The following is a 15,194-nucleotide window of genomic DNA, read 5'->3' as shown; positions in this document are numbered from 1 at the left end:
GAGGTTAAACACCTTATTGTGAAGATCAGACAAAACTTTAAACAAGCAAACAAAAGGCGATAAATCAGGTCACGCTTCAAGTCATTTTAGCTCTTCTTAAAATTCTTCAGTTCCTGTTTCTTTTTAACCAAATGCCTCTCGTGATAAGATAAAGTCCACAGGGCGCCGCGCTTCACCTGTAACTCTAGACACCCCCCCCCCCACCCCCGCCCCGGCTGGACCCCTCCCCCGTCTCCTACCTGTCCCGCCGTCGGCCAATGGGCTCCCTCCTGCGCCGCCCCTCCTCCGCTCTCACCTGAGCGGCACGAGGCAGTACTTTTCCACTCACCTGGCCCCTCCCACTCGACCTGCAGTTACCTCACCCCCCCCAAAAATCCTCGAAATCCCTCCGTTCAGATGCAAAGCGACACTTAAGGCGAGACTCTGCAGGTGAATGGGAGAGAATGCAGATTACAGGCATGGATATGAGGCACTTGGAGCGTGAAAATGGCCTTTATTTTAGACGGCCAAATCAGAATGGACGGAGCCGGGTTTAAATGTGGGCTTTTATTTTGTTCAGAAAGAAAGATTTACTCTGGGTGGATTTGGGATATATCTGTTTGAATAAGAAGGAAATAAATAAAACCTTCACAATCTTATTTGCCTCTTATCTGCTGCCTGAACTGCATTGAGGATAAAAATGCAACAAAAAGTGACAAAAAAGTGATGAAAATGTGACAAAAAGCTACAAAAGAGCAACAAAAAAAACATGTTGGAAAAGCAACCACAAAATAAATTAAAAAAAACAGGACCAAAAAAAGCAATGATAAAGCTACAAACATTGACAAAAACGTGACAAAAACTCGGCGACAACATGTAATAAAAGTTATGATCACTTTTGTAAGTCTTAGCTTTCAAATTTTAACTTTCTTTCTTCACATGTGAGGACAATGCCTTTAGTTACAATGTCGCATGTAAGTCTATGGGAAGCTGCTAAATCAGTGCGATGTCTCTTACCCCCGACTTTAACTGAGGACATTGTTTGGAACTACCCAAATCTAAAAGCTTGTAATGTGTAATGCCTCATGTGAAACCAAAGGCCTTCAAAACTCGTCACTTTTTTGTCATTTTTTCGGCATATTTTATTAATTTTTTCAGACATTTTTTGTCATTTTTTCATCACATTTTCGTCACATTTTTGTCATTTTTTCATAATTTTTTTCGTCATTTTTTCATCACATTTTTATCACATTTTTGTCATTTTTTTCATAATTTTTTTGGTCATTTTTTCTTCACATTTTTGTTATTTTTTCGTCACTTTTTTGTCATTTTTTCATCACTTTTTAGTAATTTTTTTAACACTTTTTTGTCATTTTTCATCACTTATTTTTTTCATTTTTTCATCACATTTTTGTTATTTTTTCGTCACTTTTTGGTCATTTTTTCGTCATATTTTTGTCATTTTTCCTGTCATTTTGCGGTGCATTTTTCAGTGTATTTTTGTCATTTCTTCATCACTTTTCCGTCACATTTTTGTCATTTTTTCATCATAATTTTGTAACATTTTTGCCGCCCTTTCTGTGTTTTTTTTTTCTTTGCTTTTTTGTTGCGTTTTCGTCAAATCTTTGCCACTTTTTGCCACTTTTTTGTCGCTCTTTAATCACTTTTATATTGTATTATTGTTGCTTTTTGGGCATGTTTTTGTTGCTCTTTTGTGACATTGTTTTCCCACTTTTTTCCCACTTTCTTGTTGCATTTTCATCTGCGTTTTCATTGCTATTTTGACTCTTTTTCGACTGAAGCTGTTAGATTTGGGTAAAGCCAAACTGGAGGGGGAAAAAAAGTGCTGGTTCAGGTGGGGGTTAAGAGGTTAAACACCTCATTGTGAAGATCAGACACAACTTTAAACAAACTGGAGTCCTGCTGCAGTGTCTCCCCTAAAGCTAGAGCATAAATCCTGAAGAGCCACAGCAGAGAGAGAGAGAGTGAGGGAGGGAGGAGTGAGCGAGCGAGCGAGCGAGGAGGGGGCGTGTCTGTCAGGTGTGATCACATGACAGAGCCCGCCCACCCCCGCTCACCTGTCCTCCCTCTGTCTCCTCTGAACCGCCTCAGACTGGTTTGTGCACACATGCCTGCAGCTGCTGCCGTTTCCTGGGACTCTGTTGACTTTCTGGACACTGGTGATTCTTTGCTGACCTCGTTTTCACGTGGAATCAACGCCAAAGGGTAAAGATCGGTATGATTTCACTGCCCTGTGCTTTCCTTTGCTGCTACTGCTCCACTACCCTCACAGCAAGGCAGGGCTTGTTTTGCTAAAAGGCTGATTGTGTTGCAAAAAAGGGTAAAGATTTTCTGCAGGCAAAGCTTTATTCTGTCAGTTTTTAACGTCTTGAGCCAGTTTGCAGTTTTCACATAGATCTACATGAGGAGGTGTTACTTCAAGGCCTATTTTCTCTCACTGTGGAGACAAAATCTGCACTTTAAGAAGCTCCAAATGTACATGTGTTAGATTGAACAAGATTGTGAAGGTTTTTCTAAAGGGATTTTTTTTAATCTATTTCCTAAACCTGATTTATTGAGCTGTGAATCCCAAAAAACAAGGCGAAACTTTTTAGCAATTTCAAAAACTTGCAATACATTTTTTCCTTATATTTATGTCAGTGATCTACAACTAAAGTTTCAAAGCAATGTCTCTAAATAACAGTTTTTTCCCTATTCAGTTGCCGCATTTCGCCTTAACCAAGTGTGTTTTCTCCAGTTCAGCTTTACCGAAAACTAAAAGCTTAAAGCCTATTAGGCCTCATTTGGAAGCTAAGGCCTACAGAACTCATCTAAACAAATGTTTTTCATCACTTAATTTTTGCTTTTTAGTTGAACTTTTGTCACATTTTTGCTACATTTTCATTGCCTTTTTGTTCTTGTTTTTTTTGACACTTTTTTGTCATTTTTTTGTCATTTTTTCATCACTTTTTAGTAAAAATTTTTGGTCATTTTTTGTGTCACATTTTTGTAAATTTTCTTTGTCATTTTTTCCATCACATTTTCGTCACATTTTTGTCACAATTTATCATGTTTTGTCACTTTTCTGTTTCTCTTTTGTTACGTTTTCGTCACACATTTTTGTCACATTTTTGCCACATTTTCATAGCCTTTTTTCTTGTTTTTTCTTCACTTTTTTGTCATTTTTCGTCACATTTTTGGTAATTTTTTGTTATTTTTTTTCACATTTTTGTTATTTTTTGTCACTTTTTTGTCATTTTTTTGTCACATTTTTGTAAATGTTCTTTGTCATTTTTTGTCATTTTTTTGTCTCATTTTTGTAATTTTTTGTCACTTTTTTGTCATTTTTTGTGTCACATTTTTTGTCATTTTTTGTCAAATTTTTGTCTTTTTTTTTCACTTTTTGTCACTTTTTCCATCACATTTTCGTCATTTTTTTTCGTCTCATTTTTGCCACAATTTATCATGTTTTGTCACTTTTCTGTTTCTCTTTTGTTACGTTTTCGTCACACATTTTCGGCACATTTTTGCCACACTTGTATTTTCATCCTCATTTCCTCTCATTTTTCTTGCTCTTTGCAGAAAATGTGCTCTTTTAAGGCGGGGCTAAACAGGTTAATGAACCCTGTAGTAGACCACATGCCTCATAATTTAAATTTCTCCCCATTATCTAAAAATCAGGACAAGTTGGGATTAGAAATGACACTTTTTACTCTTGCATTATTATATTATTACCTGCACTGATCATTAACAGACTTTTAACACATTAGAAACAAGATTGAAGTGACTTTTTGAATCCATGTATTGTATATTAGGCCTTTACCCCCCAGTCTGGCAGCTCCTCTTTGAAACCCTGAACCATCAGCACTTCATCAGGTCCTTTGAGCCTCGTGCTAATCGCCTGTACTCGCATACAGAAGTGCAGCAGAGTGAATTAGCACGTCTATGCGGGTCGTTCGGTCCCAAACGAGCCTCGAAAATGCGCCGCGTGGAAAAAGGCCGGTGGATTTGTGAGTATAATCGGGTCGTCACCGGAGCCATGTGATCCTCTCGGTTTAATGTTCACCCAGTCTTGAGCAAGAGTCCTGGCTTTGGTGACGACACGAGGGAAAGCAAGAACTAAAAACTAAAGGAACAGACTCGCATGTGTAGGTAGAGATATAGAAGAAGCCGTGAAGTTAAAGGAAGGTTATGTAAGTTTTGACCGGTCTGTCTTCAAATATTTGTACATCATGGTCGGCAAGTTTGCTTTGTTAAGTAAAGTTTTTTTTTAATCATTATTATTATTTGTTAACGTGTCATTGAATGTGTTTTGGACCACAGGTTTTGATGCACTCATGTTGACAATATTTTCAAATAAATCTAGATACAATTCTCATTCTTTTTTAGGTGGATAGCATCAGTTGCATAATTATCATTTTTATTTCAGTGAAGCGGTGATTTTAATGTAGAAACATTGGGCATAAAAGTTGTTTATATTAGAATTTTTAGGCTGCTGATGGGAAGTGACATAAACAGCCCATAAATACATAAAAACCGGAGAATGCTAACATGATGCTATATGTTTGCATTGTGCTTATGCTAACGACTTGCTAGCACTAGCTGTTTTTTCAATTCTACTGAACAATCTGCTGTGAATAAACATCCTTATGGACCAGATTTAGACCTGACCTTACATGTGATAAATAAGTTTATATTTCACCAGAATGGCTAAAAAGAGTGAAAAATTGTGAGGCCACGCGTCATAGATCGGTCGGCACGGCAACAGCCAAAACATTCTTTACCTTCTTGTATGTCACTTCCTGTCAGTGTCCAATAAAGAAATGAAACTATGAACATCACAAAAATGGTCAAAACTGTTTTTAACTAATGTTAGTCAAATGAAATGTATGCTAACAGCTGCAAAGATGGCGGATCTCCATGGTAACTGTGGAATTTCCTGAACTCATTTGACTCTTAAGAGCCAAAATACAGCCTTTTTTGCATCTTCTCTTGATCTTAACTCTTGTCCCGTCTCTGTCGTCTCCTCCTCAGCCACAGAGACAAAGCTCGGGAGGATCTGCCACGCGGAAGTTCAAGTGTAACGTCTGCACCAAAGCGTTCAAATACAAGCACCACCTGAAGGAGCACCTGCGCATTCACAGCGGTCAGTGTCCCGCCGACTGTCACACTTTTAAACATTAACCCGGGACAGAACACACAGGTTACAGTCTGTAGAGGCTGCACCTGTCGGTATCGGAGCAATGAGTGGAATTTACCACAGGCCTGAACTCTATGCATGTTCAAAAACAGCACCATGAGTCTTTGTTTAAAGTCTGGTTTTCATTTTTCATATTTTTTCAGAAGCTTTGAAAATTTAAGTTTGTGTCCATTATTGTCGGGTAATTAATGTAGAATTTTTACCACTAGAAGAAAAAAAATACAGTAAATCATTTAAATGTGAAAATCCACTGTAAACAAATTGAAATTGGCTTGTTTTGCTAACCTTAAAGGTGCACTATGCAACTTTCTAGGCCCCCAGAGGTTTTTTTTTTATTTCAAATTCCTAGCCTAATTTATTAAGCTATTAAGACGTGACTTCCTGTTTCGCTCCAACACGCCAAAATAAAAGCACCATCTTATTCATTAGCTTAGCAGTTCATTAGTTCAACTTTCTTTCTGTCCAACTATTAACACAACACTTAAAACATGTGTATTTAATTGAGTCCCTGCTGAACTAATCAATGAGACGAGCTGTGTGCTTTTATTTTGGCGTGCTGGATCGAAACAGGAAGTCACTTCTTGGGCGGATGTTGCTATGATTTAAAGTTATGCACAGAGTCAATTAAATACACACATTTTAAGTGTCATGTCTGTTAATAGGTCGGCAGAAAGAAAGTTGAACTAATGAATAAGATGGTGCTTTTATTATGGCGTGCTGGATCGAAACAGGAAGCCATTTCTTCGGCGTTGTTTTGATTTGAAGTTATGCACAGAGTCAATTGGATTTTTTCAGATTTTTTCTCTTAATTTATAAACTAAACCGTACATTTAAATCTGGCTCTATTCATTTTTTATATTTTGTTGCTGATAATCTTAGCACACATTATCCATATTTATGCATAAAGTGCCCTTTTTCAATATATATGGAAATACATTTATTCCGATACCTTTAACCTCTTAACTCCCACCTCAACGGATCCCATTTTCTCCAATTTGGCTTTACCCTAATCAAAAAGCTTCTTGGGAAAAAAGCCACAAAATAGCCACAAAAAATGAGAAGAAAAGAAGGATGTAAACGCAACAAAAATGTGAAACAAATGTGACAAAAATTCAACAAAAATCAACAAAATGTGACAAAAATTCAACAAAAAATGACAAAAATTCAACAAAAATGTGACAAAAATGGAAAAAAGAAAGAAAAGAAAAAAAACATACAAAAGGTGACACAACGCGAGGAAAAAGATCAGTTTTGTGGGTCTTAGCTTTCAAATGAGGTGTTACACAGGCCTATATAATGGCCAAAGAGGACAGAATGCATTTGGTTTAGGCGGGTGTTAAGAGGTTAACCCACTACGGCTAAATAAACTTTTTTCCCTTATTCACCTGCAGTGTTTTTGGTGTAGGATGTAAGTACTTTTTTTCCGTTTTAGCCCCGATTTAACAGACTGTCTTTTCCTCTTCCAGGCGAGAAACCGTACGAATGCGCCAACTGCCATAAGCGCTTCTCTCACTCCGGCTCGTACAGCTCCCACATCACCAGCAAAAAGTGCGCGGCCGCCCACTTCCCCAATGGCCTCAACCACCCGCCGCTGAAGCCGCAGCAGGTCGCCTCCATGTCCGCCGCGCTCGCCCTCGCCGCCGCCAGGAAGGAAGCCAAGATGGACAGCAAACCTCTCCAGGAGCAGATCCCGCTCACGCAGATCAAGACCGAGCCCGTGGAGGAGGACATCAAGCCCACCCTCGTCGCCCCGGTCAACGGCGTCAACAGGTCAGTTTGTGTTCACTTTCACTCACTGAAACCTTTGCTGTAAGTTACTGACATAATAATGAGGAATGAGTGTTTTGCAAGATTTCTTTTGTTTAACCTCTTAACTCCCACCTGAACGGATCCCATTTTCTCCAGTTTGGCTTTACCCTAATCAAAAAGCTTCTTGGGAAAAAAGCACCAAAACAGCTACAAAAAATGAGAAAACAAGGATGTAAACGCAACAAAAATGTGACAAAAATTCAAGAAAAATGTGACAAAAATTCAACAAAATGTGACAAAAACTCTACAAAAATGTGACAAAAACTCAACCAAAAAGTGACAAAAATTCAACAAAAATGTGATAAAAATTCAACAAAAATGTGACAAAAATTCAACCAAAAAGTGACAAAAATTCAACCAAAAAGTGACAAAAATTCAACCAAAAAGTGACAAAAATTCAACCAAAAAGTGACAAAAATTCAACAAAAATGTGGCATAAATGGAAAAAAAGAAAAGAAAAAATAAATAACCTAAAAAGGGAGATGAGGCATTACACGGGCCTATATAACAGCCAAAGAGGACAGAATGCATTTGGTTTAGACGGGTGGGAAGAGGTTAATGTTTAATGCATTTTTCTTACATTGAAACAATGTAAGAAAAATGCATTTTGCACAAATCTCTACAATTTCCCAAATAAATCTGTGGAGAAACATTGAATCTGTGCAAAATGTCCTGCAGACCCTTCAGAGGAACACCTAGGATTTTGCTGCGACTGTACATATTTTCCTAAGGGAGTTCTTTCGTGCCTCAGTCATGGCTCCGAAACCAACAGATGATCCAGAAAGTCAGAACTCTCTCCACAAAAGCACTGTAGAACATTTTCAACATGGTTTATCCACCTGAAAGGACACCAGTTTCTTTATAAAACATAGTCTCTGTTGACCCTTTTTAGTGATCTGTATTTTTGTCCCACTTTAATTTGTCATCTAGGATCACACCCAGATACTTGTGCTCAGAAACAGAATCAATGACTTCTCCTTTTATGATGGTTGGGCTGTGTGTTCCATTTGTGTTAAAATATATAAATAAACTTTCTTCTTCTTCTTCAGGTCGGCCGCAGGGACAACCCTCCCCCAAGGCGTGGCCATGGTGGTCCCGACAATGGGCCTGATGTCGCCCATCGGGATCAACATTAGCGGCTTGCAGAACGTCTTCGGCAAAGTCTTGACGTCCGGCGCTCAGGGCAAGCAGGGCTTCGTGGTCCAGCAGCCGCAGCAGCAGATCATCAGCCTCCCGGCGTTCGTGGACCACGACGGGACCACGAAGATCATCATCAACTACAGCCTGAGCCCGGCCGCCGCCACCACCGCCAACTCGCAGCCCCTCCTGGTGAAGAACGGGGCGGCCGTGGCCTCGGCGGGCGTCCCCATCATCGCAGCGGCGCCCATCCCCAGCAGGACGGAGCAGTCGTGCGCCGGCGAGGTCCAGGACGCCCCGACCGACTTGAGCATCTCCAAAGTGGTGAAGGAGGAGGAGCCCGACGGCGTGCCCATCTCGGACGATTTGGGGATCGTGATCAGCAAAACGGAGTCTGTGGCGGAAATGCCCAAAGGGAACGAGTGCCGGCTGTGCGAGGAGTGTCCCGAGCACCTGGAGGCGCTGCACCTGCTCCAGCACCGCAAAGCCGCCAACGGGGAGGCCGTGGACAGCGCCGCCCTGGACCCGTCCTTCGCCGACCTGCTGAGCGAGGCCGGGGTGACGCTGCACGAGCCCAGCCCCTCGGAGGACGTCCTGGCGGCGCTGAAGAAGGCGTTCGCTTCCTGCGCGCGCCCGGGCGAGTCCGAGCTGCGGAAGATCTCGGAGAGCGTGAGGGTCCCCGCGGAGGTCGTGAGGAAGTGGTTCGAGAAGATGTGCAGGAAGGAGGAGTTCGATTCCACGGAGGAGTTTACGACGGACGAGGAGGAGGAGGAGGACGAGGAAATGGAAACGGAGGAGCAGCCGAGCGAGGAGACGCAAGATTTAGGTTCAAAAGGAGATTCGCCGGTGAATTTGAAACTGAATAAGGAGTCGGACTTGGCCAGAAAATCGAAGCCGCAGAAAAGGACGAGACTGTTGGAGAAAATGTCCGAATCGAAGTCCGAATCGAAGTCCGAATCGAAGTCCGAATCGAAGTCCGAATCGAAGTCCGAATCGAAGTCCGAATCGAAGTCCGAGTCCGAATCGCAAGAGAGTTTAGAATCGCAGGAGAAGTCAAACTCTCAAGCCAATCTAGAACTGCACAATTACTCAAAACCATCGGAAAGTTCAAAGGAAAACACAGAATCTCAAAGCACTTCCAAAGACTTAAACGTAGTCATCAAAACGGAGCCGTACGACCCCGACGCGCCCGACTCCCAGGCCGAACCCCTCGACCTGTCGCTGCCCAAATCCACGTCCCCCGAACCGGCCAAAACCCCGGAGGGAACGGCGGCGGCGTCACCGGAGAAGACGGCAACGGCGACGGCGACGACGTCCATCCCGGCAAACATTGTCGTGCAACAAAACGTGCTGCAGAACCTGACGCGGCTGGAGACCACGCCGCTCAACCTGGCGTGCATCAACAAGGACCAGCTGGAGCCGCGGGCGCTGTACGTCACCACGCCGCAGAGCGGGAACTCCAACTTCGTGACGGCCACGCAGATCCCGACGCTGGTGGCCATCGCGGGGCAGGGCACGGTGGGCTGCCTGAGCGCCATCAACCCCACCACCAAGCAGCGGACCATCCTGATCCCGCAGCTCACCTACACCTACACCCCCGCCGCCGCCAGCAGCAAAGGGGTGGTGCTCAACGGCGTCAAGGTCAGTGTGCGGGACGGGACGGAGCGCATAACGCGGAAATATGACCAGTACCTGTGGCTACAACACGCCATTTTGTTTGTAAAAGGAAACGATATTCATAGAGAAACATTAGACAAGATAAGGCTCACGGTGCTGGAGAAATGCCCTGATAATGAAAATCGTATTCTTATTCAATAAATATGTAGCATTTTTACACCGTAATCACAAACTACTACTTTCACACAATCCTAGAAAACATGAGAATAAAACAGAAATACAATGACGTGCAAAATAAAATTATTGAATAGACACATTTTGAAAAATACAGGTGCATTAAAACCTTCATTGTCAATTTTAAAAGAGAAGGTTTTTAGATATTAGCTCCACTGAAACCATGTAGTTTCTTCTTGTCTCTTTCTAAACCAAAACCATTTTCCCTCTTTGCCGTTATTAAAAAAGTGATTAACTGGAAATAACTTTTAATGAATAGAATAGAATAGAATGCTTTGTCATTACACACAAGTATAATGAAACATGAATGGCTCTCAAAGTCTCAACAAACTGCATGTCCTGTGTCAGGCGGAGAAGAAGGAGCGTCTGGTGAGCGCTCAGAAGACGGCGCCCCCTGCAGGAAGTCTGGGAAACGATCAGAAGAAGATTAAGATGGACCAGGGCATTTACGCCTGTGACATCTGCTGCAAAGTGTTTCAGAAGGGCAGCTCCCTGCTGCGGCACAAATACGAGCACACAGGTACCAACTACACACTCCTTTATAATCATTTCTCTTTGCGTGTTTAACAGTGTAAGGGCCTTTTTGTGTTTATGAGAGACAAAAATCTCATCTGCTCCTGCTTTTTGTTTCACTTTAGCACAAACTAAATGTGAAAATGTTTAGTTAATCAGGCTCTTAGTTACCATTACTACTGTTTCTACTGCTCCACCTCTTCCGAGCACAGAGGTCTCCAACCTTCCTCATCAAAGAGCCGCTTCAGGTCATTTCAAAATAAAAGAAGGAAGTTAAGAGCCACAATAGTGTTCTCTGCAAACAACAAGGCAAACTTTAGAAAGTTGATCGATGATTAATTAGTTAATGGTACCAATTTATTGTGAAATCTTAGAAATTGTATAACTTTACTGTGAAGGACACGTGGAGGTCTTGGAGATCCTCCCCATCAAAATGAAAAAAAAAGAATAATGTATTAATATGGTTTTCTGGCTCATATTAAAGGCAATATTTTTAGCAGCTTTTGAATCACGCATGTTGCTCTAGGCATAGTGGTTACCATTAGGGCTGGGACTTTTACCATACATATATACAATACAATATATATCACGATACAGAGGGCTCGATATAATACATATTGCGATACAACAGATTTTTATGGGCCGCGCCTCACCAAGTAAAGAACCATTTTCAGCAAATGCCAATGTTTTGTTGCAGTATTTCCCACATTTTAGAATACTTTTATTTTTTTCTTAAATAATATTTCTCAAAATCATCTTGTGGGCCAGAGGTTTTGTGTTGAAGGGCCGGATTTGTATTAAACATTTTGAGAAGTGCGATTACCAGAGGAATTTTACATGTCTGGCTCTTTTGTTGAAGGCACGAGACGGAGTTTAGAAATATTAAAACAAAGTATTTTTCTCCCCCTAATGTGTAGAATGAGCCCAGACCTGTTCACCACAACTGCCTCTAAAATCCTGCACTGTCACTCACAAAGGTGCTACTTCAGGTCTGAAGTGTCGTCATGCACGAGCTTAAAGGGATATTTCAGGATTTTTGACATAGGGCCTCATTTCCTAGTTATCCAGAGTGTTGCTGATTTCTGGAGATATTTTTTTTTGTAATTCATGCGGTGCTTATATTTTTAAGTTTTCATGGCGCTAGGCTAATGCAAGGCTAGCGCATCTCTATGGTATCAGCTAGCCTGCATTAAAAACAGTCTGACCCGCTCCACAGAGCACCTGAGGCAAATCACTTATAACACCAGACTAACCATATAAATGTCTGTGTCCATAGAATAATTTTAACCATTTTGCATTTAAAATACCTTATATTTGAGCAGCATCAGCTTCGTGTTTGGATAAGCTACGCAGCGGCGGAGTGATCTGCTAGAAAATAGTCCCTCAAAATGCGATCATTCATGTGATGCAAGGTCAGTTATATTCCAAAAATTACTCTATGGAAACACATTTATATGGTTGGTCTGGTGTTATAAGTGATTTGCCTCAGGTGCTCTGTGGAGCGGGTCAGACTGTTTTTAATGCAGGCTAGCTGATACCATAGAAATGCGCTAGCCTTGCATTAGCCTAGCACCACGAAACTCTTCAAATATAAGAACTGCATGAATTACAGAAAAATATCTCCGGGAACCAGCAACACTCTGGATAACTAGGAAATGAGGCCCTATGTCAAAAAATCCTGAAATATCCCTTTAATATAGAACCTGCAGTTACGCCTAAGACCTGATGTGGCAGTAGTGAGCATAAAATGACCAACTTGCATCTAGTCTCTTGTAAACACAGATATTATTACATTAAAATATAATTTAGTCTGTAAAGATAGCAAAGATATATTGTGATAAACTGCAGTACCCCTCCTCCTGCTTGATTCGAGTCCTCTCTCTCTGTTCCCCAGGACGGCGACCCCACGAATGCCTCGTCTGCAAGAAGGCGTTCAAACACAAGCACCACCTGATCGAGCACGCGCGGCTGCACACGGGCATCAAGCCGTACCAGTGCGACAAGTGCGGCAAGCGCTTCTCCCACTCGGGCTCGTACTCGCAGCACATGAACCACCGCTACTCCTACTGCAAACGCAACGCCTTCTCCTCCAACGCCTCGTCGTCCGCCTCCAACGCCTCCTCCCCCGCGCCCCCCGAGGCCACCACCCCCATGACCGCCATCGCCGCCGCCGCGCTGGAGTTCAGCCCGGGCCCGGAGGAAACGCCGTCGGACGAGGAGGAGTACGGGGAGGCGGCGGAGTACGAGGAGGAGGAGCCGGCGTACGAGGAGGAGGAGGAGCCGGCGGAGTACGAGGAGGAGGAGGAGGACGCGGCGGAGTACGAGGAGGAGGAGGAGGAGGACGCGGAGTACGAGGAGGAGGCCATGTGCGTGGAGGACATTCGGGTCGTGCAGATCGACGACGCCGAGGACAGGCAGGACGGCGAACAGTACGAGGAGTACGAGGAGCGCGAGGAGAGCGGCGAGGAGATGGAGGTGGAACTCGGGGAAGGATCGGACGACGAGTGGGAGGACGGCGGCGGCGGCGGCGGCGGGATGGACTTCAGGGAGAGGTCGCGACGCATGACCGTTCGAGCCAAATAAGGAAAACGGAAAAAAAATAAAAATCTAAAGACGCAAAACGCGAGAAAAGACGCTACGAAGCCGCGGCGTTGCTCGTTGGTCGGTTGCCTGAGTTTATCGGTCCACTACTGTGTAAAAAAACCCCGGTGTGCCTGAAACTTGTGGAAAAAATATGAATTATCAGTGTTAAAAATTGTTTATAGAAGATTTTAAAGCTCACCCGATGTTTTTAGACTTGTTACTGAAATATTACCAGGTTGTTATTACCAGGCAGGTTTACACCAAGCATTACGGTACGAACGCAGCTCAATGTGTCGGATCCGAGCAGTGTTTAAACGTCTTTGATGACGCTGTAGTTTTGCGTAAGAAAATCTAAACAATGTCCGGTTCACTATGTCATTTCATCGGATTTTTGTGGAGAGTATCAAAACTATTCATTTTTGAAAACTTTATTAAATAAGCAATCAGAAAAACAGTGTTTCCAATTGCCCTGATATGTTAAAAAAAAAATCCACAAAATTCCATTTGGTTGTTCCAATCAAAAACATCAATGAAACCCTTGTCATATGTTTCATGGAGTTGCCGTAGCGATGACCAGAACTCCCCATTTACTCATTACTAATTATTCAAAAACTACTTTAACAAATTCTGAATATAGTTTTCTACCAAGTAAAGATACAAAGACATGGGGAGGAGTAACGTGGTTCAACAGTCCATAAATATATAACAGAGAATGCTAACATGATGCTACATGTTAGCACCGTGCTAATGCTAACGCTAGCTAGCGATAGCTACGAATGCTGTTTTTTCTTTTCTACTGAACAATCTGCTGTGAATAAACATCCATATGGACCCGATATACACTTTACTTTACTTTACTTTATGACGCAATGCCGTCTGTATCTGTAATTCACAATTTTACCAAATGATCAGGGCAAATGCTCTTTGCTTAAACCATACGGTTTACAAAAATATATAGTTTTCATACTCTCCACCAAAATCCCACAACAGTGGAAAACTAAACATAGTGAACTGACTGTAATGAAGGCTTAATTGACGTGTTTATGTAACAGATGCGTCTGTTTCCGATGTGCCACGAAGCTTCTATTGCCAAATATAACATGTAGATCCAGTTGAGTTTTTGAATTTATGTGATTTACAAAGCCTTTTTGACAAGCTTCCCAAAGCACTACTGTAGACCTTTATATATTCACTCACTCACTCAGTCAGAAACGCAGTTAATCTGAAGAAGAAAGGACATTTTGTGACATTATTAATTTACATCACCAGAAACGGAAAACACATTTTGAAATTTTGAGGCAACGATTTGATAACGCAGCACTTTAACATACATCCTCCAGTGTTTTCAAAAGTATTATTTGCCTATGTTTACGTACCATGACCACTTTTATTACAAATCAAGTCGTCCAAAATTTCACTCACTGTTACTCGCTGTATTGTTTCATCTTTTACAACCAACAAACCCGGGAAGTGACTCACGAAGAGGTAGAATGTCCATAACTTTAGCCAAGCAATCATTGATCTGTTTCTGTACTTGCAAAATGGAACTCTACTTCCTCTTTTGTCACTCGTCTTAGAACAAAAATCGCAACTTTTACTTGTGAAATGGCCATTTCTTTGGTGCAAAAAGTATGACACTGTTGCGGTTATCCCATTGAGCCAGTACAAGCTAGCAAAAAACTTGAAAACGTTGAAGAAAACGGACAAACTTTCAGCTTGGCTTGGAAGACGCAGCCATTTTATTTTCACAAAATCACAACAATCAATTTATTTACTTTCAGACTATCTATAAATTACATCATGACATGTATTTGTACAGGAAGTGAAGGGGAAGTGTCTTGTTCATGAAAATAAACTAAAAAATTCCCCAAATTTCCAGCGTATTTTATTCCGAAAGCTGAACTGAAACGTACCGTAATGCTTGGTCTAGTCGCCCCTTTACTGTTTGTGTTTATTTTGTCAGTGTTACTAATCCTGTTCCTGTTTTATTCGCATTTTAATCTGTAAAAGAAAGAAAAAGAGTCATCGAGGAGAGAAATTTCTATACCTTTTTATTATTGCCAATGAAGTTTTTTCCTAAAGTCAGTATTTTTTTGAGTTGTGACGAACAAAAGCGACCTCT

General features: G+C 41.9%; 1 protein-coding gene across 2 annotated transcripts in view; it reads left to right on the top strand.

The window, feature by feature from the left end:
• The window catches only part of LOC306966293 (zinc finger E-box-binding homeobox 1-like), an 81,413-nt gene extending 68,066 nt beyond the window's left edge, over positions 1-13,347 (top strand). For both annotated transcript variants that reach the window (XM_079561003.1, XM_079561004.1), the window contains exons 5-9: positions 5,014-5,125; positions 6,646-6,949; positions 8,038-9,766; positions 10,325-10,496; positions 12,384-13,347. In XM_079561003.1, the coding sequence (XP_079417129.1) occupies positions 5,014-5,125; positions 6,646-6,949; positions 8,038-9,766; positions 10,325-10,496; positions 12,384-13,072 (3,006 nt within the window). In that variant the 3' untranslated portion in view covers positions 13,073-13,347. The remainder of the gene's footprint in view (positions 1-5,013; positions 5,126-6,645; positions 6,950-8,037; positions 9,767-10,324; positions 10,497-12,383) is intronic.
• The last annotated feature ends 1,847 nt before the right edge of the window (positions 13,348-15,194 follow it).

This window comes from Gobius niger (assembly GCF_951799975.1).
Source record: "Gobius niger genome assembly, chromosome: 8".
NCBI classification, from domain to species: Eukaryota; Metazoa; Chordata; class Actinopteri; order Gobiiformes; family Gobiidae; genus Gobius; species Gobius niger.
This window is presented reverse-complemented; position numbering and strand designations above follow the sequence as displayed.